The sequence below is a fragment of the Enoplosus armatus genome, chromosome 4 (assembly GCF_043641665.1).
Source record: "Enoplosus armatus isolate fEnoArm2 chromosome 4, fEnoArm2.hap1, whole genome shotgun sequence".
Lineage (NCBI taxonomy): Eukaryota > Metazoa > Chordata > Actinopteri > Centrarchiformes > Enoplosidae > Enoplosus > Enoplosus armatus.
The window spans coordinates 23821706-23845797 of record NC_092183.1 but is presented as its reverse complement, the minus strand read 5'-3'; the positions used below and the strand labels follow the sequence as shown (position 1 = coordinate 23845797).

Sequence of the window (24092 nt, the reverse complement as noted above, 5' to 3'; positions counted from 1 at the left end):
ATGTCCTTCCATGTTAAACATCATAATATATACATAGCAGCTTTCTTAGAATTCATCAATCAAAGCCAAATGATTATCTACTGTCAGCCTATCTCAAGGAGAGGAGTCTTCTTACCTGAGGGGGGGCTACTTAGATGATCTCAGAGAGGAGCAACACAGGACTTTGGTTGGAGTGTACAAAGTACAACCCAATTTTATTGGAGTTTTATCAAAAAGAGTAAATGGATACAAAATGTTCAAAAAGAAGAAAATATAACAATTAGGTAACAAAGTCTCACGAACAACTAAGGCAAAAGCCCGAGCAGTCAGTCAGTCAGAGGTGACAAGTCTTCCCCGCTCGCACATGCGCCCTGACTTCTTCTGCCTTCCCTTTTGTACCCCTCGCCCCCCTCCAAGGGGTTAGGGGTTCAAAACGTTTTTTTTCTGAGAAACACATCGCTTCATCACAATAAGACCATAAACCACATTTTCCGAATACCTCATCTTCCTTGCTTAGCAAGTGTGTGGTTTCACACTTTGTAGGGTGTCAGGCCTAAATTAACAGTATTGCTGATGACCAAAATATTTTATGTCTCTGTAATGGTTAATCCACCAGTTGTGCAAGCCAAGCTCTTTGATCAAAATGACATCTTTAATGCTAAAATAACAACAAAATAATTATAATTATTATTATTTTTATTTTTTTATTTATTTTTTTATAATTATAAAATGATTATTGTTATCCATGAATTCTCAAATTTACTATTTTACAAAAAAGCAGAAAAAAATTGTAAAGCACGTTATTATTTGTGATTGAGATGCCAAATTACAGTTATTTACTTGCATTCCTGAACAGAAACATTTGTTTTGTGGTTGCAAGAATGCAAGCTGTTATCAGGGCCAAAGGAGGTCAAACAAAATATTAAGATTTGTGGTTAATATATGTGAATAAGGATTATTTAGTTGTTCCAGTTTGTTATTTGCCTAATAAATAACAATACAATTTTTAGTTTGAAACGAGTTTTTGACAGATTTCTAAAATATTTGTGTTTTCTCATTTTTATGACAGCACTGTGTATATATATATATATAAAATATATACTTATATAAAAATATATAAGTCGCAGCGCTACACACTCCCGTGCAATAGGTGGCGGTATGCACCTATACACGTCGGTTTGCGCTCTGCCGTGAATCACAAAAGAAGAAGAACCACTGTCATGTCCGTTCTCGTGGTACAAAACATACCCTGTTAGCAAGACGTTAGGTGCAATATTATAGTTTTTCTTCATAGTGGAGTCGTAATTGTTAGCACGTATTGATCAGGTTCGACATAGTGAGACGGCAGCGGAACGCTTTCAGTGCGTATACCGTCCCAGGAGGTGACTGCCTGGAGTTTTGACAGAGGAGCTGTTAGCACTTTTTCTTTCAAAATGAGGACTGTTTTGATGGTGGCAGAGAAACCCTCCTTGGCTCAGTCGATCTCCAAAATCCTCTCTAAAGGTGGGTACGAATTTATAGCTATAAAGTGAGACTTTGATTTTACAAGAAAGGACAACCCCAGGCTAATGGCAACAGGCGAGAGTGGCGTTCATCATTTTGATTTGTGGCGGAATACACTGCCTGTGTTAACAGCATCTCCGTGTTGCGTCTAACTTCAAAGTTTGACAAGTTAGATTTGGGACGCTGCTTGCTTCCCTGTATGTGGTCTCGCATAGCCAGACAGTGTTTTCCCACAGGTTGAGAACGTACTTACGTGTGACGGGCAGGTTCAGTAATACACTAGTCTAACAAAGGTTTATGACGTTAGCTAGCTGTTATGTTAGCTAGCTAGCTAGCTAACTCATTGATACATCATTTTTGCACCGACTGTTCAGTTCAGTGTCGAGGCTAACATTACTAGCTAGCCAGTCCAACTACCCTTTGAAGCCTATTATGCTCATTTCGAGTTCTGTTTTCATTTTGTGATTCCTCTAGAGTGGCTTTGCATGATTCACAGTTCAAAATTTATCTCATACTGGCCTTTACAGAGACCGCAACTCAAACGGCGTGTTTCAAACAGAAACAGAGGATGAACTCTGTCGTAAATGTCATGTTTGAAGTGTTTCCAGACATCCCGGCTTCAGCTGAACAACGGTCGCTACTATGGCTGCTACTACAGCTGATAGACAAAAACTGGTGCGCTGCAAAAACGTTCCGGGTAAAACTCACCCTCTATTGTTCCGTGGGGCTGAAGGTCTGCCGGTCTGTGTCCATTATGAAATGACAGTTACGAGTCTTGATTGGGGGAAAAAAAATCGTATTTGGTATTCAGATTTTATCTACCTTGGTGGATCCTAATCTACCTAAGTATGGGAAACACTGCCAGACCTCCAGACTTAGTTTTAGTACATTGTCATGTGAACGCACGCCAGATTCCGTTGAAAAATCTGACACTTGAAATATGCTGGCTTGCATGTTGGTAACCAAATACATTAGAGGCACTGCTAAATTATTGATACTCAATTACACACACACACACACACACACACACACACACACACACTCACACACACGTCTTCTTCTTCATATCCTGAAGGACTTACTGAACTGTACTGTGAACTACTGTAAATACTATACAGACAGTAATTCATTTTAGGTAGTTCTTCTTGTTCAAGTGTTCATTTTGATGCTATAAAAACGGGGTGAAACGTCATGATTGACAGCTGAGATTGACCGTGGTGTGCTCGCAATTGGGTCAGCAGGTGTTATTTTTTCCCCCCATCTTTATATACAGTCTATGGTTGTGACAATCAGGCTGCCAAAATACTCCACATGGACACAATAATGATACTGGATCATGTAAAATGTCTTTAATTACTGTGATAAGTTGTTAACAGGCATGTATTGAATGATGACATTTTCGATGTCTACTGGAAAACAATGACAATGAGTGAAATGGAGTACCTCTCAGAAACCCCCCATCTTTTCCTTGTTGCTCTGTCTGAACAAACACATATTCGTTTTCTTCACCAAAGGTCCTAACTTGACATTAGAGAAGTCAGTCCCGCTCAGCTGTGCCTGGAGATGGCACATATACAAGCTACGGTAATGAGCTCAAACTCCAGAGAGTGGGTGGCCTGTGGGAAGCAGCTGGGGTTTTTCTTGAGGACTGGCATCCTCAGGGTCACAGGGATGGTTTCCACACCAAAAGCATTGTCGAGTCCCCCGCAGGAGTGGCTGGTGTGGCAGCTGGCCTCGTGGATGACCTGAGGCACCCGGTTCAAGTCGATGTTCTCTCTGGTGAAAGATGAGGAACAGGATACATATATTTTACTCATATAATCTTTAATATTTTCTAGATTAGAGATGTATAGTAGATATGTGCCTGAGATATGAATCCACATGACAATATAGCAGATTTATGCAAATGTGTGTAAAGAGTCTAGCGCGAAATGATTAGTCGATAATCAATAAGTCAATTGACAGAAAATGTATCACCTACCTTGATGCAACCAGATACAACAACTTTTGACAGTCACTTCAACATTTACTGATTTGGAACACCAAATGTGAGGATTTTCTCTGTGTTACATAACAGTGAACTGAATCTCTTTGGGCTCTGGACTGTTAGTTTGATAAAACAAGACATTTGAAGATGTTCTCATTCGGCGAGAAATTCATCAAAATTAAACACAATCTTTGGTGGCAGACTGAAATAGAACGATTTCCTGGTATCAATACATATCACACTGTTAAACTGAAACAATTAAGGTATCAATTGATTGGTCAGTCATCAGAAAATTAATCAGATACTATTTTGAGCCACTTGTCATTTGTCTTTTTTTACGATAGTAAATTGATTTTTGTTGGTCGAACAAAAAATATTTGAAGACATCATATTTAGTTGTAGGAAATTGCAGCTGACATTTTTGTAGCCCAAACACTCAATTCATTGAGAAAATAATTGGTACATTAATAGTTAATGAAAATAATCTGCCCTCTTTTTCTTTTGCTCCCTATTCAGTCAGCCGTTGCTACTGTTTACCTACACTGTTCATATTCTGCAACGCAGCCACTATTGTCATTATCGATTCATCTGTTGATTATTTTTCAATGATTCACTTCATTGTTTGGTCTATAAAATAGTGAAAATGTCCATTACCATTTCCCAGAATGCGATTTTGATGTGTCCAAATGTCTTGTGTTGTCCAACCAACAGTCCCAAATGCCAGGGAGATTCAATTTACGATGATATAAAACAGAAAATGACAGCAAATCGAAACTGGAACGAGTGAATTTTCATCGTTCTCGCTTGAAAAAAATCAGCAAATCAACACATTGAAAATGTTTGGAGTTTTTCAAACATTCCGTCAATCAACTAATCGATTAATCAACTAACCCTGTCAACGCTAGTCTCTTTGGTTGAGGATAAAAACCTGTGTTGTAGCTTAACGACGAGTGACTCACATGTAGCTCCAGGTCGCGATGCTGCGCTCGTTGATGCGGCTGGGCAGGTTGACCAGCTGGCTGTAGTAGTCCTGCAAGCTGTACGTACAGAAGGATTCATCCACACACTGGCCGCCCAGCGGCATGGCCAGACACTGGTGGATGGCCAGCAGGCACAGCAGAAAGACGCGCAGCAGCTGGACACAGAGAATATCAAGTCACAGGTAGACAACACTGACTGGTAGGCATTTCATACTGTATTTAATAAAGGCTAGTTTTGACTTGGCTGGGCATCAAACCTCAATACTGTCAAGAACCATAAGCTAACATCAGATTTCTGGTCAGATTTCTGGTCCCGTTTTCTTATTCTTTGATAAGTTCCAGATTTGAATAGTAATTTCTGCCCATTTTAGAATGTGTTTTATTAAGTTCTGGTACGGCTGCTTGTGCTTAGACAACATTCAACATTTGAGAGCTTTGGCTTTTTTTCTTAAAAAGAAACCAAAAAGAAGAAAACCATGTTGTTTTGACGTCTCTGGTCCGGTCCGGCTTGATATAACTTTGGAAGGTAGTTTTAAAATAGATCAGGTGTAGCTGATATTAGACCTATCTTGTGCAACTTCAGTGGCCGTGTAATAAAGCAATACTGGACTAAATGATGTAGAAAATGAATGAAATGATTTCCATTTAGGAAGTTTGATCATTTTTGTATCCAATTGTACTGCAACTGTTTTTTTCTTTTATCACACTAGCTGCCACTTTGGTCTCGACTGAAATATCTCAACTTTTGGATGGGAAATTGGTACAGATTCATGCACGATCCCCAAAGATGAATTGCAATCACTTTGGTGACTTTTTTATCTGGCCCCCCTCCTTGGGTTTGAAATGTCCTTTTGTCCAATACTACAAAAACTAATGACATTCCAATCAACCAGTTAGGTTTACTATGAAATTCCATATATATATATATATATATATATATTTCTTTTTAACTAAAAAGATTACAACTTTGAAGCCTCATATTAGCTTCAACTAGACTTTACAATGCAATTTTGCACAGATGAGGATTGGGGGCTTTGTCCCCGATCTTTGGTTGTGCTGGGAAGGGATTTCCCAGCCAGTAAGAAAGATTACAGCCATCAATAACTGTTTCAGCGTACATATTGCATTAAAGTAGACTTGGAAAAATGTGAACCTATCCTTTAAAACCGTGGAACTAGAAGCTGTCGAAAACACCCTTTAACATAAAGGCAGGTTTCTTACCTGGAGCTGTTCCATGGCTGAAGTTTATGACTGGAGATTGGCGCGATAGAGCCGTTGATGGGAGCTGTGTTTTTCGTTGTTTTTTTCTTTTGGTCTTCAGTGTTTCCTTTGGCCTGTAGTTGATCTGCGACCTGTATGTGGACCTGCCTCTACTTATATACCCTGTTCTTATTGGGATTGCTACTGTCCTCTATGAGTGTGTGTGTGTGGGAGTGGGGTGGGGTGGAGAAAGACATATTGGTCACTCATGGTTCCCATCACAATAGTTTGTGTCCACGTTCCTGCCATTAGCATTCAGCCTTGAGAGAATCATTTTATTCAGAGAGGACGTCAGCATGCGGCATTGAGCCCAGGTAAGCAAGGGAGGACCCTCACTACCCCCTCACTTACCAAGTGTAGGCTCTAGTTTTAGAAAAGGATAATAAAGTAAAAAGTCATTTTTTGCAAGCTGGTTTCAAAAGGTCGACAAAACCTTGACACATTTCAATTCCATTTTAAAGTTTTCTGCAGGATTTATCAGCACATCCTGTGAAACGCTTACAGCACATTATGTGAAGTATAAAAGCAAAGTTTGCATCAACGGAACTTGACGTTATCCACTCAAGACAATATATGTTAGCTAGCTAGCAATTTTTCCCTGTTAGCAAGCAAGCTACGTGGACTGCCGGATGTTAGTCGGATCAATTAATTGTTTGTTTGGCTCTATTGATCACTTATGCTTGCTTTTGTATTTGTATTTAAGTTACAAATGCAATGTTTTGAATGCCGTTGTGTCCAGAGGCCTATAAAAATCCTGCACCCTTTTCAAATGACTGTTTTGACTGATTGCTACCTCATCTGTTCTCCTTGGTCTTAAGGAAGTTGTGCAAGTCGCAAGGGACTCAACGGAGCATGCTCAGTGCACGAATACACCGGCAGCTTCCAGGGCCAAACAGCGCGGTTTAAGATGACGTCTGTTTGTGGACATGTGATGAGTCTGGATTTCATCGGTAGGTATCGTCCACATTAGGTCCTACTCACCCCTGACCGAGCTTTCATTGATTGGATATCCTTGCAGTGCTTTAATAATGTAGAAACACCCTTATAACGTAATGCAATTCAATACAGCAACACCTCAAATTACAGCTGTCTGACATACAATGAAGAAATTGTGTCTGTGTTTCTTACGGAACTGTTGAATTGGATTAAAATACAATGTGTAGGGGTTGCTGTTTTTGGGGTCTCTCGCTGTAGTAAAGTATAAAACAGCAGAAACTTAACTTTCCACTCCATCTTTGTTTGGACTGATCTAGGGACGTGATCCGTTTGATTGGTATAGGGCCCTGGAAATTAAGCAGGTTGGGTATCAATCAGACATGACTGATCGACATGCTTTTATCTATTAATAATAATGATACATTTTCTTTTCATGGTACTCAAAGACACTTTATGTCTTGCTTTATATGATAACTGTAGAACACCTTTGACTCCTTGATTTGGGTTGCATCCTCTTCAGTGTCGAAACTCTTGATTAGGAATTCTCGTTAATTTCTGACAAACAGTTTAAGAGTCCTTCTTTTTCAAGGGAAGTACAACAACTGGGACAAGGTGGACCCTGCAGAACTCTTTAGCAAAGCTCCCACAGAAAAGAAGGAGGCCAACCCCAAACTCAACATGGTCAAGTTCCTCCAGGTAGGTTTCAGAGGTTACGAATTCCATTCTAAATCGAAAATCGATCGAACTCAGCTTTCGACTTCGACTTTGAATCGTGGATTTTAAAACACCCCTAGTGCTTACTGCATTCTGTATAATCAGCTGGTGGTCAGTGTGTTGTGCCTCGTATCTTTGGTGCTTACCCCACGTTTCTGGTGTCAGGTTGAGGCCAGAGGCTGTGACTACGTGGTTTTATGGTTGGATTGTGATAAAGAAGGCGAGAACATCTGTTTTGAGGTAAGGCCCCATTTACACCTGGTCTTATCATGTGATCTGTATCTGAATGTGTTACCTGGATAATGACATCCAGTCCATGGGTCTTTGCATTTACACCTGGTATTAAAATGTGTCGTTGTTATCCTGATTGTGCCGATTGAATAATTTGTATAATATGCGTAATATAGTAAGGCGGGGCTGGCTGACTTGTCATCGAACATGCCCAGGTCAAGGGAAGCAATGCTGCTGCATGGGCTCTACCTCTTTTTCCTTTGCTGAAGAAGGGGTCGTCTTAGTTAGGAGGAAGAGTTTGAGTTAGGTGACCCTTCAATTTGAGCCTGACCACCCCCAAAAGTGCTACTCACTATTTCTTTTGCCTCGCAGGTACTGGATGCAATTCAGCCAGTGATGAACAAGGGGAGTGTCAGGGAGCAGAGCATTTACCGTGCCAAATTCAGCTCCATTACTGACACTGACATCTGGAATGCCATGAACCGCTTGGGAGAGCCCAACCGCAATGAAGCCCTGTCAGTGGATGCACGCCAAGAGCTGGATCTGCGCGTTGGCTGTGCCTTCACGCGGTAAACCTTTCAGAATTTTTACAAACTTATAACTACCTAACTTTTCCTTTGAACAGCTCTGTACCTAACATCCCTGGTGTCAGGCCCCAAATCATGTTGGTCAATCATATTGGACAACTATGGCTGTAGCAGGTAGTTCAAAGTAGACATATGACAAAGGAAATTCTGAGAGACAGAGAGAGATGACGACAAAGCTCAGGGGCCAGATTCCCATCCAGGACTTCGTAATCCCATGGTACATAAGTCTATTTCCAAATGGTATCATTGTTGGCACCGCCGTCACAAGGACAACTGGATCGCTTCCCGTTTTCTTCAGGGCTTAGCAACTACCAACAACACAGAACACACTGCATTTGTTTCCAAATTTCAATGAAGAAACAATCAGCACCACTTTGGAAATAAGAGATAAGAAAGCTTTGAATATTTGCAGGTAATTCTGACTGCAGCTTCCAAGCCCCCAAAAATGGTATTCAACAAGTAACAATTACACAAGAATTGACAGAATTGCACAGTGAAAGCGAGGCTTGCTTCAAGCAAACAACTAACTACCGCTAGCAGCCAGGCTACTGTCCAAAGCAAGAAATAAGAAGAATGTAAGAATCCCAAGTTGAAAGAGAAACCCCGATCTCAGTACTAATAAGTAGGCAGGTTTTGTTACTTGCTGATGTAGTAGAAATACTGCCAACTGAATGTCTGTTTGGAACCCTTTCAAGTCCCGGAGCTTGGACTTGAAAGGGTTCCAAACTTGGGATCGCTCCCATCGAGTGAACGCCCGTCCAAGGTTTGCTCGTTTTACCTCATTTTTTTATCACTCCCCCTCTTCGCCCTCTTTGCCTCCTCTGTCAACGGGGCACTTATGCCGCGTAGAGTTTCTACAGATACTCCGGTTGTTCCACTGTTTGCAATTTCTGCTACGTGGGGATAGCTACCATAGCTACCGGGGCTAGTGCTATCCTCTTTTTACAATATATTTTTTAAGAACTTTATTGAACCATACGTGTGATGTACTGCACAGAACATTACAGAACGTTACAGAAAACATCAAATAACAGCTAAAAATCATCAGTTTATTCCGACTTTAGCTGTAAATAAAGTCAACAAAACCCTGGAAACAAGAAATCCAGGTTGCTAATGCAATACCCAAACATGGCACACAGTGTAAAGGTAGCACATGAATCCCACAGCCATAGATTGTATGTTTGATTTAGATGAGCGCCCAATGACCAGAACTGAAAATACTACAGTGCAGCTTCACCCAACAAGAAACCAAATGAATGCTCATGCCTGGTACGCATCCGTTTAATTCAACAACCGCATGACAGACACAGCCAGCTCTGCGTTTCACTGTGTGTTGCCGGAGTCATTTCAAAGACTAAATGCTTGGAAAGAACAAGTTCGTATGACGTGTCATCCAACTATTTTGTTGGTCAAATCTTTTCAGGTTTCAGACCAAGTATTTCCAGGGCAAATACGGCAATCTAGACTCCTCCTTGATCTCATTTGGACCATGCCAGACCCCAACGCTAGGCTTCTGTGTGGAACGCCATGACAAGATCCAGTCCTTTAAACCAGAGACTTACTGGGTCATCCAGGCAAAGGTAAATCACCCCCAACCCCCCCCACCCCCGACACTGTATCAACGATTTATTCCTTGGTTGCTATATTGACAAACATGCATTTCGGTCAGGTGTTCAAAGGAAAGGACATCCAATTGACACTGGACTGGAACAGGGTGAGGGTCTTCGACAGGGAGGTGGGTCAGATGTTCGTCAACCTGGCAAAGACATCCAGGGAGGCTCAGGTATTGATTATTATTTTATTCAATAATAATATGTCTGCTGTACGTTTTTACAGAAGGTTGAAAATATGGGAAATATAGCCTGACTGATACTACATTTGATAATGGTATCAATATTTGAGGTTTTTTTTTAAATGCCTATAACAACTTGTAACCAAACGAGTTGTAACCAACTGGCAACCCAATGGTGATGACAAGACTCAGGGAAAGCCAAGAAAATAATCCAGCACATAACTCCCCCATAAAATCCCACAACGGAATTAAACAAAAGAGATATAACGTGTTAATCAGTGAGCTTTAGTGGTGCTGCAGATTCTGTTACCTTTGGACAGAGCTAGGCCGGCCTCCAGTCTCTCTGCTAATCTAGGCTAACCAGCTGCTGGCTGTAGCTCACATTTATTGCGAATAAGCGTATTTCCCAAAATGTCTAAAACTATTTCTTGTTTGTCAATGCCCAAGGAAGGACATCTCACATTTTAACATTTTAGCAGTGCAAGTCCTTGCCCACCGGCAGAAAGTGTAGCCAGTATGCAGCAGCAGATTATGAATGAATATCGGTCGATATACCTTCGTGTCAAGTATTGATGTATTATTGACCTCGAAACTCCTGTATTGGTCAGGCTATGACCCTTTTTCCAGGAAATGAAAGATAGTGTAGACTAGAATTTACAATGGTATGTTTCCTGTATTTAAAATCACCAAAGATTGAGGAAACTTAAACTGGCAAAAAGTTGGCGAGAAGAGAATTTGCACTACCGAGTGCTACACACCTTGACCTCCGATATAAGCTGTATAATACCGTTCTTAATACAGGTGGAGTCGGTGAGTAAGAAAGAGAAGATCAAGCAGAGGCCCCAGGCCTTGAACACAGTGGAGATGTTGAGAGTGGCCAGCTCTGCTTTGGGTATGTTCACAACAACATAAGCAGCAACATAAACTTCTATTTTTTTTTTCCCCAGTTGTCATTTTCCTATAACTATTAGTTCTCTTCTAGATAATGAAATTAATGAAAGTGAATATTTGGGAATTTGAGAAGCTTGCATGCATGTAATAGTGTTTTGATATGCTGTCACTGGTCAGTGTTGTGATGCTGATGTTCAGCATTACTTTGTACGGATTAAGTCCGCAGCGATTGATTATTCAGGTAATCCACTGATTATTTTAAATGTTAGAAAACTCCCAGTAACAATTTTCCAGTGCCCAAGGGGATGTCATCAAATAGCTTGTCTCTCAGCCCCAAGTCCATTGTTTCCTTCTCACAAATGTATAATTTCATTTTTATGCCCTGAGGGAATTTCTTCAAATTTGGCACAAATGTCCACTTGAACTAGGTGGTCAAAGGTCACTGTGACGTCACGTCCATACCATTTTCTTGAATATCTCATGAACTCAGGAAAATTTTGCATAGATGTTTCACGGGATACAATGATGAAGTGAGTTGGAGTTGATGAAGTTTTTTTTTTTTTTTTACCCCTAAAGGTCAAAGGTCAACTTCACTGTGACATCATAATGTTTACACTTTTCTGGCCATTATTCAACACCATAACTTAGGAACAGACACGTTGACTGGGACGACACAATGAGTCAACGATAACTAGCACAGTACAGGCTTTCCTCCATCTCGTCCATTCTGCCTTTCACTTCCTGCCTCATTCTGAATTTAAAGCGTCATCAGAATCACGTGACTGCAAAACAAAAACGTGTTGGAGCGCGCCGAGCTACTCGTGATCCTGGGAGTGAGTTTTGCCTACAGCTCATAGAGAGGCTTCACATCTAGAAATGGACAGGACAAAACCAAAGCACCACATTTTGTGTAGCTATGCTCCATCTTTGCATAGTAATCAAAGTACATGTGTACCTGTTTGGCCTATACGTCGATGAGAATCCTTCATTTATCAGTTCAACAATGTATATTCACTGGAATCATACGTATGTATCATCAAGCCACAAAAGGCACCTTTGTATTCACTACACATATTGTATGAGTCTGGACAGACATGCTACTTAAGTAGGATCAAGTCATTGTTGGCTTGGTATTTTCATGGGATTTGTTGACAATAAGAGAAATGTTGAATATCACCAGCCTTATTCTTTAAAAAGTTTTTCTATTGACAAATTGGGCAGGAACTCTTCATCATACATTTCATACTGTGGTTAAAGGAAAATCAACTTTTAAATAATACTTACAGCTTTTAGTCTAGGACACAGTTGTCTGTATTTGTTAGAAAGGACTTCATTGTCTAAAATCTTTGGAAAGATCGACCTCAACATCTGTAGGGTGAAACTAATGTGGAGTCCAGTCATCAACCTAATTCAGACTGAGACTCAGTAAGATCAAGTCATAAGAGATGCAGCTCCCAGTTATGTGAGGGTGTAAGAAGAATATCCTTTTTGATGTCTCAGGCATGGGACCCCAGCATACCATGCAGATCGCAGAGCGCCTGTACACGCAGGGCTACATCAGCTACCCGCGCACTGAGACGACCCACTACCCAGAGAACTTTGACCTGAAGGAAACACTGAGGCAGCAGGCCAACAATCCCATCTGGGAAGAAGAGGTGAGGGCCACTGTGGAGCCACGGATACATACAAGGACTCGTGCCCTGATGCATTCAAGGCCAGCAGTGTATGCATACAGGAACAGATTAATTGTGTTTTTTGCTCGCAGGCAGTCAGAATACGGGGCTTGAATATGGACACACATGAATGCATACATTTTTATCCCTCAGGTGAAGGTTCTGCTTTCGACTGGATTAAACCGACCCAGGAAAGGAAGTGACGCCGGAGACCATCCACCTATCACTCCCATGCGTGCTGCCTCAGAAGGGGAACTGGGTGAGTCGTACAACTAATTAAATAATGGAAAATAGATCATGAATACCACCTCCGAGAGCAAAAAAGTAAGGGCAAGACTTGTCAAATAGATATTTGATTGTATATGATGTACTGATGATGGACTTGGTGATAGACAGAGCATACTTATAAGACTTTTTTACACTTTTTCCCCAGCTTACGTCTATCTATCCATGCAGATAGTTTTGGTTTTATTTGTCCAGGTTTTGAGATTTCTGCCTCCACCCCAATACAATAGAGGTGCAAAGTCAGCAATATCTTAACCAGAAACAGTGTCCCTATTACTCAGGATAATCCACAGATCTCGCTGCATGCAGTTTTGGTCGGAACTACTTTCTAGCACAGAAATAGTCCACTGGTCGAATCTATAACGGAATAAGCCGCTTTCACTGCTGCAGTAGCGGCTCTTCATTATCAGGACTTACACGGACCCCTTCGTGTTCAGCCTCTAACCCAGGTTCTTCTCTTCGTCTAATGCTTTTCCTGCAGGGAGCGACGGCTGGCGGCTGTACGAGTACATCACGCGGCATTTCATCGCCACCGTCAGTCAGGACTGCAAGTACCTACAGACCACCATAGACTTCAACATTGGCACAGAGGCCTTCTCATGCAGCGGCAAAACCCTGATATCGCCAGGTAAAGCCAGCTGGTCACATATTCCTAAACGAGGATTGTCCGTTAAGTTCAGTGTGCCGTTTGTCCCTCCCCCCCCGTAAAACTTCTTGTGATGCTACAGTGATTTCCACTCCACATAGTTGATTGGTTTTGATTGGACAGTGCTACAGATGTTTATTAGCAACCTATTAACACACTACTAAGTCTTAACTGGCATTACTTAAAGCTGCAGTGGGCAATATTATTGAATTATAATTTTGGTTGAAATAACTAATTTTGACCATTGCATGCCACTAACAATATCTAATTGAAGGGCTCCTTTAAAAAAAAAAAAAAAGCAAAAAAAAGCACCCACCCCCTTTGTATTTAGTTTTTTTAAAAAACGGTCTGAATCAAACAACCAATCAGGGTTAGCTAGCATGTAACTGGCCAATCACATTAACTCTATACAAACAAGGGCTTTTACAGAAGGTTCCACCTTCTGGATTGGAGTGTGAATCAAGACACAGAACCCCCGATTACCCTGATTGGTTGTTTGATTCAGACCTGGTCCAGTTTTTTTTTAAACCACAAAATACAAAGGGACGGGTGCTTTTTATTAAAGGAGCCCTTCAATTAGATATTGTTAGTGACATGCAATGGTCAAAATTAGTTATTTCAACCAAAATTTTAAGTCAATAATATTGCCGACTGCAGCTTTAAGTTCTGATGGTGAAACCTGATTTAATAAGTCACTAGTTTAAAATGAGTTAGCAGTCAAGCAAACTTGGTGATGGATTTATGAATAGCTGGTGCAACCCAGTCCTTGCTACATGTATATTCTGTCCCCAGGTTTCACAGCGGTGATGCCGTGGCAGGGCATCCCTCTGGAAGAAGCCATGCCAGCTTGTGAGCGCGGTGACGCGTTCACAGTGGACGAGATCAAGCTGGTGGAAAAGCAGACCAGCCCCCCAGACTACCTGACCGAGGCCGAGCTCATCACCCTCATGGAGAAACATGGCATCGGTATACCTTAGCGCTGCCTGTCGGAACGTAATTCATGTTTATGCCTTCTAACTGAGAGTAGTTGGCCTCAAGTCTCAAGGTGTTGTAGTTTGAACAATTTGAACAGAACTTCAGACGAAATCTGAAATCCTTTTGGCCACTTAGGGGTCTCTAACTTTGTCTGTCTGCTGTTTGGTGCTGGGAAGGTAGTGTACAGTGGGAGAGTGGAGTCAGTGGCCAGAAAACCGTATTCATTCTCTACCTTTAGAAGCAACAATCTCACCATTAGGTCCTTTTTGATTTTCAATTTTTTTTATTTTTTTTATCCCCTCTGTTCTGTACATGCTTCCAGAGAAGGGCATGGATTCAGAACCTTGCATCAAAGTCTTCAACAAGCTGTGCGTTTATAACATGAATATATTACGTGGTCCCGATGTCTTAATACGATTTACTTGGGTCCTATTTGGACTCGTGCAAAAAAACTGCAGTGACTATTTGATGCCAGTTACTCAGGCAGTCCTCTTGGTCACTAGTCAAAGGCTAGACTCTGATGCTGATTTGGTCTTTTTTCTGGCCTTGGTAGATGTAAATGTATACTCTCTACTTAATGCTAGTCTTTATTGAGCACTACAATTTTAAGAGGCCCTTGCATACATGTTTACATACATGCTGGCTTCTGTCCTCTGCCGTCCAGGCACCGACGCCAGCATCCCTGTCCACATCAACAACATCTGCCAGAGGAACTATGTGACCGTGGAGAATGGGCGCAAGTTGAAGCCAACCAACCTGGGTATCGTCCTGGTGCATGGCTACTACAAGACAGGTCATTTGCCTTTTATTATTATTATTGTACATTCCCTTCGGGATTGTGTGTCTCCAGAACATTGCTGAATCATCTTTGGACACTACGTCAATCAACCGTCTGGGACATGGGACCAGACAGACCAGTCTGGTTCATTAAAATACATGAGACACATTATTAGTCAGAATTTAAATTTGTGAGTGGCTTTTTATAGAATGCCATTACAATACCAACGATTGTGTGTGTGTGTGTGTGTGTGTGTGTGTGTGTGTGTGTGTGTGTGTGTGTGTGTGTGTGTGTGTGTGTGTGTGTGTGTGTGTTTTGCAGATGCAGAGCTGGTGCTGCCCACCATCCGTAGCGCTGTGGAGAAGCAGCTGAACCTTATTGCACAGGGTAAAGCCAACTACCAGCAGGTCCTGCAGCACGCGCTGGATATCTTCAAGAGGAAGTTTCACTACTTTGTGGATTCCATCCCCAGTAAGTTTACCGTAGCCACAGGAGCCACAGCGTCACCAGCCCCCTTTTTTTAAGGGACTGTCTGGAAGACGGGAACGTTGTGCGAACCCTAATGACAATGGGCTTTTTAAATCAAACTAAACATCTAATACAAGTTGAGGCAACTTCACAGTCACTACCTTCAGCCACAAGAATGGGCTCCGTGTTTTCAAAACAGGTCTTGGTATCCTGAGACTATAAACACAACTCATTCATGACTTGCTACTGTCATGGTACAGGTAGTACAGGTAAAATGATTTGGTTTAGGTCTAGGGAATTTGATTACCACTTAAGCCTTAAGCTGGATTTATCGCTGCAGCAGTGTTTCTGGCACGAGAGTCCATGCGGCCAAAATGACGTCAGATGGCGTAGATGTGCAGTTTTTGTAACTAGGCGACGCAACATTTCAACATGGATGCCTGTGAAACTAGACTGCCCGAGCAAGTAGGTCATTTCAAGCACCTCTACAACCCTTCCATGAGAGACCACAGGGACAGCCACATGATTCTGAACTCGTGGAGAGAGACCGCCACCACATTTAATAGATTAAAACATTTTTTTTATTTTATGCCCCCTGGCGCAACGGATCGCATATTAAGCATGAATGCCTCAGTGCAGTCTCAAAGCTGTGCCGGCTTTTAACAGGAATAGCATGGTTGCCTCTTAACAATAAAAGGACGCAGGCCTTAGCTGAACCCCCTGGTGAGCTAGACTAAATGTTTCGCTGTTGCTCCACCCTCGTGTCATCCGCTCGAGGTCCCCCCCCAGTTCTGCTCTCGTTTTAACAACCATGGACTGAGCTCAGTTGAGAAACAGCAAAAAGACTTTCAGTCTCTCTTCTTCCTGTACCCTCGCTTGGCATTAGGCAACAACGTTAGAGTCGTCTTCTTGAAGTTTGGCAACCAATCAAAAAAATGACAAATGACAACCTGTGGATGTGACACTATGTTGCGCGTGAGTCCTATCCACTGCTCAGATGTAGAGCTGCAACGATCAATCCATTAGTCAGACGGACAGAAAATGAATCTGCAGCTATTTTGATAAGCGATTCATCATTTAAGTCATTGATTGAGAAGAAATGGCCGACATCTGATGGTTTCAGCTTCTCAAATGGGAGAATAAGCAACTTTTCTTTCTTACATTAAGATATATTGAACATCTTCGGGTTTGGGATTGTCTGTTGGATGAGAATGAGCAACAACACTGATGTTGAAAATAATTGGTTAGTTTAGCCCTGCTCAAATGGCCAACTGATTCTCATTGGTTCACAATGATTCCACACGTAGATTCTCAGGTGTAATACCCAACATACATAGGAATGGATTCTTGATCAAGGATCACATTAAACAGCTCATTTACAAAAGATTTTTCTAATACATTTTTTTTTACCTCATCACCATCATATGTGTGCCATTGTTCCAACCTCTAAATGATCTCTTAGTTTGAGTCCGTCGATTCAGCTTGGAGTCCATTAATTATGAGATCCATTTTTACTAGATAGATTGAAGTGCATACAGGCTTCTCAAGCAGAGGTATGCCAATTCCCCAATGTTTTTTCCCCCTATGCTTATTTAATTAAGACTGAGTTTAGGTGAGAAAATTGATTCACCACCTTTTTTCTTGCAGACATGTTAACGTTTTTGACTTCTAGTGATTGGATTAAGGCCAGATGATAATGCTGATGATGATTTAAAGTTTTAGAGGAACTGATAGCACTGTTGTAGTGCTAAACATACCAAGGGAAATATCATTTGACATATGTTTGGTTCATTCCGGCGCAACTCCAGCCCACAGTATCCGTCTGTTGTGCTTTTACAGGCATGGATGAGCTGATGGAAGTCTCCTTTTCGCCCATTGCTGCGAGTGGGAAGCCCCTGTCCCGCTGTGGCAAGTGTCACCGCTTCATGAAGTATATCCAGGTCAGCGCAACAGTCAAAACCACTGTTAGAATTTGAAAGAAAGCACGATTTCCAGATTTGATCTATTGGCGAGACCCTAGAGTGTCAGTGCAGTTTGAAAGGGGCAATGTCAAAGATGTACCGATAGCAGACTCCTGTTAACCGATCATTAACCGTTAACCGACAAGATTAAAAGGTTAGTAGGTATAACAGCCTAGATCTCCCGAAAAATATCTTAAACTTAAAATAAGTTGCAGAGCAAACAGTAGCCAGACTTTTGTAATAGGCTAATTCATTATTAAAAGCAGCTGACAGGTTAACAAAACAGAAACTTGCAGTCGCTTTTTTCAGACCTCAAATAATCCTAAAATAAAATAAAATAAACGGCCCAGGCCTACCCCAGTCCTCACTACTGGTTTTTATTCAGAAATAGCAACAATAGAAACCAGCTCAGATGGTACCGATGTGCGGGGAATGAAGAGATAGTGCTTTAATGCTAAGGATGCTACAGGCCCCTTGTTGAGTTACTGTAACCGCAAACATCAGGGCCAAAGATCTGCCTTGAGAATATGGCTTGTTAGCCAACAGAGCTGACCTGTCACTTCCTTATGTAGCACTGGTCTCCACTGTTGAGCGAAAAGTGGTCATTAGGTGGGATTAAAAGAAAGGGACATCTTTGACTTCTGCCTTTTGATATGTATTTGGCTTCCACTTGTAGGGTTTCTTCTTCAATTGTGATGATTCTACAGTCTGTGCAGTATAGTCTCTTCACACTTCACCAATTCTGATCTTAAGACCCTCTCCTTTTATCCTTATAAGGTCATTATCCTACAGGTCTGAATACCCCATCCTCCTCATACCCTTATCTAGTCATGTTCTGTAGATCCAAACAAGGAGCCCCTCTGGTTACATTTACAAAGAGGGTGTTATGGTGTTGAGGATACGAAAGGAGTCCTACTGGAAGAACCACGAGGGTACCAATAGTAGTATACATGTCACACATATACTCTGCTCCAAAAGGCTGGGAAGCAAGTGTTCGGAGTCCAGCAATCTTGATGGGCAACCTTGTTAACATCTTGCATACACATCATATACATATCCCAATGGCGTGCTTCTTTAGTCCACCCGCAAACACTTTGTGCAAGCGTTGTTACTAGGGATGTCAATGGTTAACCACCGCAAATATTTTCGACCAGTTCTGCATGTCAGTCCACAGGTTAATTCAGCTAGCAGTCTGACGTTCAAAATAAATCGTGCTAAACGAAGCTTGGTGTGGGACCATTTCTTCCTGAAAGGCAACGAAGTCAAATGTAAATTGTGTTATGCTAGTCGAACGATTGAGACCAATACGCTACCGATCAGTGTGGTAGAGGGAGGAGCTAGTTTGGTACCTTGAGCCCGAGTATGTTATGCCATCGAGAACTACATTGACTAAACGCATTGAAAAACACAAGGATGAGCTAAAAGTAAAGCGAGCTGGGCAAGACAAGTTAAGTTAGCACTGAACCACCAACTGCTGGACAGCTCTCACAAACGAAATCTACATGACAATTACCTTTTGTTCTCGGCCTTTTCTTCAAAATTAACCGGTCAGTTACCGATTTAATGGGTGTCCGAAATTAACCGAAACTGACATCCCTAGTTGTTACACTTAAGTTTCTACTTTTGAATCAGCAAGGCACTATTTATGTTCCTTTTGAGCTCTGGCCTTCAAAGTTCAGCTCAAAAAAAAAAAAAAGGCTTTAAAAGGCTAAAGCCGACATGCTCCCTTTATTACCATTTCCACCTGACGACAGAACCACTTTTAAATTCATGAATGAATCATGAGGCTTGCAGATCTTTTTCGGCCATTGCCATTTCATCTGAATATACGCGTAGGGGGTTGCATGTGACTATTAAATGGCGCGTTATGACGTAAACCACAAGGTAGCCCTTGTGTGAAGTCCTCTGGGTGCTACGGAAGACGAGGAGCTCACGTGTTTTAGATTGCTCCATGTGCACTGAGGACGTACGCTTCGGTCGGTTTTGGCCTCATTACAGTTTCAAGGAGCTTTATAGCGTCAGTCATGAAAGTTTATATTAGAGTCCAGGACATGTAACTGCTGGTAGTCACACGGTGGTATAATGTGCTTTATTAATACTCAATTTTCTTCATACCTACAGTGGCTTTGGAAAGTATGCAGACTCCTTCACTTTTAGCGTGTTATTGATTTAATTTAGAATGGAATACCTTTGCTTTTTTCGCCCTGTCTGTCCATACACTATATCCCATAATGTCTTTGAAAACACAGGTATGCTGATACCTTCTTGTGGTGGTGATGACCATTTAATATAATGCATAGAATGGCACTGTGGTAAATGGTGTCCAGTGTTTTTAAGGCTTGTGGTAGCAGCATGAACATACGGGATATCACCATACTCCAATTGTCTGACCAAATTCTTAATGTAGAGCCCGACCAGTACTGTATTTTTGGGGCCGATGCCGATTATTAGGTAGTAAAAGAACCAAATGTTTTGTTGGTATTTTCATGAAATCTGATCCCACATTTGGCAAGTTAAGACATGTTGTTTGTACAGTACATATTACGCTAAATACATATATGATAAAAAAAAATAAAAAATATATCAATATAGAGTGACAGACTTCATGATTGACCGTTGCTTGCAAGGTTTCTCACATATTGCAAGATGCGTCGCAAAAGTAGGATCTTTCTGAAGTTTGAGTGCTGTGTTGCAAATAATTTGGATTACTAGCTTACAAACTCCATGGCCATAGATCACGTCATCTTAATTTCAGAAAGAAAAAGGACGCAGTCAATTATGAGATATATAAACACAGCAAGGCTCAGAGCCAGCGCCAAATTTGGTTGCAATAGCTTTAGCTTTGATTCGGGAGAGTATGTAAAATGGACCTTAACAACGCAATGTAAAAAAATGTATAACTGCAAAATGATAAAAAAAATCATGATTATAAAAAAAGTGTGGCCATTGTCACGGGTTCTGCTTTTATTTCCACTGTACTCAGCCCACCTGTAACTACATGTCAGCACTGTGGTGGTACTAAGTCCTGACCTGTCCTGGTCTGGCCTTTTCAATGATGTATATACAAAACATTCTGCTTTGTAAAACACAATAGAAACACAAGGCAGGTTAGGTTATAGGTTATTATGGAAGGCTCCAGGTTTTGGATTAAGTTCCCATAGTGAACTACTGTTCAAATATAGTGTGCATGCCGTAATAAACTACATATCACTATAGCTACAAGACTGACTAAAACATTCTTTAAAAGTAGATGATAACAACAGTGGCCACAGTATGAGAGCCGTGAGGGTCTCTGAGGTCGGTTAGGTGAGGACTTGACTGTCTAGTCTGTAGGATGACATCTGATCCTAACACGCATCTGCAGGCCAAGCCCAGCAGGCTCCACTGCTCCCACTGTGACGAGACCTACAGTCTTCCCCAGAATGGAGCCATCAAGCTGTACAAGGAGCTACGCTGTCCACTGGACGACTTTGAGCTTGTGCTGTGGACCTCTGGAGCCCGGGGCAAGAGCTACCCGCTGTGCCCCTACTGCTTCAGCAACCCGCCGTTCCGGGACATGAAGAAAGGTAAGACAGAACGTAGAATGTTAACTCTGTAATTCTAGTGGTTAACTAGCTGGAGCCTTGTGACCCTGACAACAAATGTGGAAACCAGCCTTAATGCTAGTAAGTCATTATTACTTTATTACAAAAGTTTGTCAGACGATGAATTATCATGAAGACTTCAGGCAACCACAGGTAAGCCAAGGGATCACCAAAGTCAGTAGGATTCATCCTCTGGGTGCCATGAATGTCTCGTTGCAATCCATCCAATAATTGTTGAGATCATTTCAGTCTGGACCAAAGTGGAGAACTTTAAAACTGTAAAAATAATTTTTTTGGTAGTATCTACCATGATCGTCCCCCGCCATCTCTAAGTTTAACTTTAATTATTATTATTAGTCATATTTCAGTTATTATTACAGCTGTAACTACTATTATTAGTCATATTTCAGTTATTATTATAGTTGCTGTGGCTATTAATTAAATCTCCCAACTCAGAATTTTGTGAGTCGAATCGAATTTGGCTGTTCAATATGAATAATTTGACTGTTCGTTCCATATGGACCATCAAGCAACAATTTAGTGAACTGCCAGAGTTTTTGAATGGGGTTCAGTGTGACGGCGACATTCAGTAATGTAGTGAACAAGCCGAGTTAGCCCTCCGAGCTAATGCGTGCTAACTACGCTAACGACAGATCAGAAATGTACAACACATTTTTTTTTTTTTTTTTTGCTGACACTAGATATCAAACAAAAGCAAGAAACTATATAGTACTGAGTTGCTGGAGAGGAGGAGACATAGTAAAAGAGAATGATATTGATTTACTAAGGTCATACAATTTGTGGCGGTCAGTTTAGCGGGGGAAATGTTCGAAGTGTAAATGGCGCAGGTGGGATTTACATGAGCCGCAACAACATACAGGCCTACATATAACTGGAAACTGATTTATTAGAAAGACAAACAAAGCAATTAGGGTTTTTATTAATAAACACCTTATCAGATTACTATAACACAAATGAATAGTTTTGGTTTGTGTTTTCTAATGTATTAAGAATGATACAGGTTAGTGATTATGATATTGACCCCTTTTTTTCTCCATATCTGCTTTTTCCACAGGTATGGGATGCAATGAGTGCACCCACCCGTCGTGTCAGCACTCTCTCAACTCATTGGGCATCGGACAGTGTGTGGAGTGTGAGAGCGGGGTTTTGGTGCTGGATCCCACGTCGGGTCCAAAATGGAGGATGGCTTGTAACAAATGCAACGTGGTGGTGCACTTCTTCGAGCATGCGCACAGAGTGCAGGTAAGAAAAATTGTCACAGTCTCAAAGTCAATAGAAGCTTCAATGCACACTAATGTCATACATACAATGTCTAAACAGGCTTTACAGGCCCAGAAAAGCAAATAACACGCAGTGATCTAAATATCCAGAAGTCTGCAGGCTTTCATTCATTCGTGGAAATCATCAAAACTCACAGTTCACCTGCTGCCGCAAGGAGTTGTGGGACAGCATTAGCTCCTTTCCTTACTTAAAGGGTGGTCCAGTGTATCCTATGCTAAAGGAGATAAGAAAGGAAGCACTGAAGAACCTTTCCTCAGCTTTTAGGGAATTTGACCAGCTCTCATCATGGCAGATACTTCCGGGTCATTTCACTCAGTTGAGAACCTTCCAAAGGAAAAACACTATTCGACAGCAGCCCTCGATTGTATATAAAGATGGACGACATGACAGCTCCCCAAAAGTGAAGCCAAAACGTCTCGATCGCCCCCTGGTGGCTGGCTGCAGTATAGGTCACAAGCCCCGCCCCCTACTGCACAGAGTCTGGCTCTACAGAAACTACAGCATAAATAGTCCAAATAAAGCCCATACTATGTTTTTGAGCTGTGCATACAGCACATCTGATAGGTATAGGTATTATAGAAAGCTTAGGCCTTACACAGGCTATTTGTTGGTGCTGGTACTGTTATTCGTCGCGTCCTTGTTGGCAGTTCGACTAGCACATTTTCAGTAAAGGGGTGTTTACCTCTGTTTAATCACTTCGGCAACTCTTACACTTTCTCTTGATCCCATATGCTGCCTCTCAGGTTCTTCCCTCTCTTCCCGTAGGTCGCTCAGGAAAGTTGCGAGGCCTGCGACGCATCTCTGGTCGCGGTCGACTTCAACAAGACTCGCACTCCACTTCCTGCCGGCGAGACCCAACACACCGGCTGTGTTTTCTGCGATCCGGTCTTCCAGGATCTGGTGGAGCTCAAACACGCCACCATGAGGCACTCCATGCATCGGGGTGGGGGTGCGAGACGAGGAGGACGGGGGCGGGGCAGGGGACGTCGTGGCAATCCTAAAAAACCTAAAGACAAAATGGCTGCCTTGGCAGCTTACTTTGTATAGTGTCTGTGTATAGTGCATCCTGTTATTTGCTTGACACATAGTATGAAGGTGTATTTCAGTAAATGGACTTCTGTTTTTACATGTGTTTATTTACACTGAAGTAAAATATGTCTTAAAATATATGTTTGCCTTGAATGTGTTTGTTCCCCATCATAAAATGACTTCATATATATGATAATATATAAAATAAATACTGTTTTCAAGGAAACATTATAGAAAATTATAACAACAACACCTTTATTCAACAGTTAAATAAGCTTAAATTCCAACAGTGTTAGTTAACATGCTATCTGATGAGTTATGTCAACATAAACTGGAATGATACTATAGCATGACACAATTGTTCCATTTGTACAGCGATATATGTACCATTTATCATGCAAACGTTGAGTAAGTTAGCATGCTAATTTTTAATATGTTAGTGATTAAAAATAAATAAATACAAATTTTATTTATTTTGTTAGTTCTAACAATAACTAATTTACTCAACTACTTTTTTTTTTTTTTTAGTCA

At 41.4% G+C, this 24092-nt stretch overlaps 2 protein-coding genes across 3 annotated transcripts; one reads left to right on the top strand and one right to left on the bottom strand.

Moving 5' to 3' along the window:
* The first annotated feature begins 1412 nt into the window (after positions 1-1412).
* Positions 1413-23701, top strand: top3b (DNA topoisomerase III beta). Of its 2 annotated transcripts, none has more exons than XM_070903918.1 (18): positions 1413-1482; positions 6528-6659; positions 7235-7341; positions 7525-7599; positions 7963-8159; positions 9601-9757; positions 9847-9960; positions 10771-10861; positions 12361-12515; positions 12687-12792; positions 13300-13446; positions 14257-14430; positions 15104-15232; positions 15539-15688; positions 17525-17625; positions 21011-21212; positions 22306-22493; positions 23298-23701. In XM_070903918.1, exons 1-18 carry the CDS (start codon positions 1413-1415, stop codon positions 23577-23579), a joined length of 2577 nt encoding a protein of 858 aa, XP_070760019.1. In that variant the 3' UTR covers positions 23580-23701. The 2 variants fall into 2 exon arrangements, with proteins under 2 accessions (XP_070760019.1, XP_070760018.1); XM_070903917.1 differs by having other exon boundaries at positions 6528-6663; positions 7218-7341.
* On the bottom strand, positions 3030-5685 carry LOC139284755 (interleukin-25). Its single transcript, XM_070905128.1, has 3 exons — positions 5671-5685; positions 4429-4604; positions 3030-3258 (listed from the first exon to the last, which is right to left on the bottom strand). Exons 1-3 carry the CDS (start codon positions 5683-5685, stop codon positions 3030-3032), a joined length of 420 nt encoding a protein of 139 aa, XP_070761229.1.
* Positions 23702-24092: the final 391 nt, after the last annotated feature.